Source organism: Palaemon carinicauda, unplaced genomic scaffold (assembly GCF_036898095.1).
Source record: "Palaemon carinicauda isolate YSFRI2023 unplaced genomic scaffold, ASM3689809v2 scaffold103, whole genome shotgun sequence".
Classification (NCBI taxonomy): domain Eukaryota; kingdom Metazoa; phylum Arthropoda; class Malacostraca; order Decapoda; family Palaemonidae; genus Palaemon; species Palaemon carinicauda.
In genome coordinates, this window is record NW_027168516.1 from 67,870 (window position 1) to 70,000 (window position 2,131).

Sequence of the window (2,131 nt, forward strand, 5' to 3'; positions counted from 1 at the left end):
CAATCAATGTAGACCCAGGGTTCTTTGCCATGAATGTTTAGTAAGAACGCCTTCGTTGTTAGACGGATCCTGAGGAAAGGGCCCTTGTAAGATGACGTTAGTGGTGGTTTGCTTCTATCATTGTGCATCAAAACATGTGATGCCTTGTGAAATTCTGTCGATATGTGCATGGAGTAAATTTTCCTTTAACTTTACATAGATGCTGGAGATTATCGGAGGAGGCTGTATGCCGAAAAAATTTGGCAGTGACAACCAACATTTCAGCTGCCGAGATGTTCCAAGTGTTCTTCGGAGTAGTTCATAGTCCCAGGAGGACCCAGTGAAGCTGAGTAACCCTGTTAGAGTCCTTGCAGCTGAAAATAAAAGCTGCTTTAAGGGTGCAATGACAATGCTCAACTATTCCGTTACTAGCAGGGTTGTAGCAGGTTGTCTTATGTAGGTGATTCACAGAAGAGTCAGTAATATGTCCACAATTGAGAGGCAAGAGTGTTACACCTGTCATGAGTAATATAATAAATCCCACTATCCACCCTGAGAGTGATGTAGATACACATGAAGCAGACGTTGCAGTTTCCATGGGAATGGCTTTAGACCAAAGAATGGAGCGGTCGATGACAGTAGACATGCAATGATGTTCTTGTGATGACGTTACAGTCCCAACAACATCGAAGAGAATGTGGGCAAAGCAACGCTGAGATTGAGAAAAGGTGACCACGTTTGAATCCGTGTCGATGTACTTTTCTCGTTTGGCATGAATTATAGACACAGACCTAATCCTTATCATCATTAGTGATGCCGTGATAAATGAACTTCATTTTCAGTAACCTTGCAGTAGATTGGTACGAGGGATGTGAAAGGCCATGAATGAAATCAAACATCAGTTAGCGCATGGGAGCAGGTATCCATGGTCCAGGTCTACCAATGCTGGTGTCACAGCAGAGGATGGTGGTGGAGTTGTTGAGAGGGACGTCTTCGTAATGGAGGGATGTGCAGGATGCCCTACTTGCTTGGTATTCTGGATCTTTTTGTTGGGCTTCTGCCAAGGCGTTGCAATCCAATCCCAGATGAATAGCAGCCAATGTGTTTCTTGACAGGGCATCTGCAAGGGGATTAATTTTCCCAGGGACGTGTTGAAGAGTGTAATTGTATTCAGCCATGGCAGTGAGATGTCGGCACTGAATGGGGGGGGGGTCAGGCGTCAGACTGACGAATGAAAATTGGCGTCAGAGGTATGTGGCTCATGCGAATGACCAAGGGGGTACCTTCAAGAAGCGATGAAATTGACTGACAGACAAGTGCACTGCAAGCAATTTGCAGTCAAAGGTAGAGCAGCTGGATCTGCCTTGGACAATTTTCTACTGAAGAAGGCAAATGGGCAGAGCAAGCTTTCGCTCGCCTGCTCGAGTACTGTACAAATAGTGACGTCCCTGGCATCAGTGGAGAAAAGGATGAGGTGCATGTGGCACCGGAAAAGGGAGAGCATCAGATGTTGATAGGGCATTCTTTGCGATGCAGAAGACTGCTTCTTCAAGGGGACTCCACTTTATGTCTATTGGCTAGTCCTTGATGGATGCTTAGAGGGGGTCAAGAGTATCGGCAATGGCTTACAGGAAATGGTGATAATAGTTTATCATGCACAATAATGCTTGCATAGCTCTGACGGTTAAGGGCGTGGGCAAGTTTTGAACGGTTGCTACCTTATCAGGGAAGGTGTGGAATCCATCAGGAGTGATGCGGTGCCCTAAGAACAGTACTTCGTAGGCGCCAAAGGTAACCTTGTCATACCGGACTACAAGGCCGCTTTGTTGTAGCCGGTCGAGCACGATGTATAGGTGATGTAGGTGTTCCTCTTTGGAGGCTGAAAATATAAGTATGTCATCTACATTATATACATAGAAGAGGAGGTACCCTAAGATGCCTTCCATGAGATGTTGAAAAGTAACCCAGCATTCTGAAGGCCAAAACAGGAGTAACTGTAGGTGTATGTACCGAAGGTGGTGGTAATGGAAGTCTTGGGGTTATCTTCTGGGTCCATGGGCACCTGATAATACCCCTTGGAAATATTGCTCCAGGATGTATAATTTGAGGGGGTCATATGTTATTGGAGTGTCCCCTATCTCTCAGAGCCAAT

At 45.8% G+C, this 2,131-nt stretch overlaps 1 protein-coding gene across 1 annotated transcript; it reads right to left on the minus strand.

Annotated features, from left to right (window-relative positions):
- Positions 1-298: 298 nt before the first annotated feature.
- LOC137635215 (uncharacterized) lies at positions 299-784 on the minus strand. The gene has a single exon (XM_068367674.1). It carries the CDS (start codon positions 782-784, stop codon positions 299-301), a length of 486 nt encoding a protein of 161 aa, XP_068223775.1.
- Positions 785-2,131: the final 1,347 nt, after the last annotated feature.

Coding starts and splice junctions, on each gene's coding strand:
- LOC137635215 (XM_068367674.1), bottom strand. CDS start 784: ATGATAAGGATTAGGTCTGTGTCTATAATTCATGCCAAACGAGAAAAG.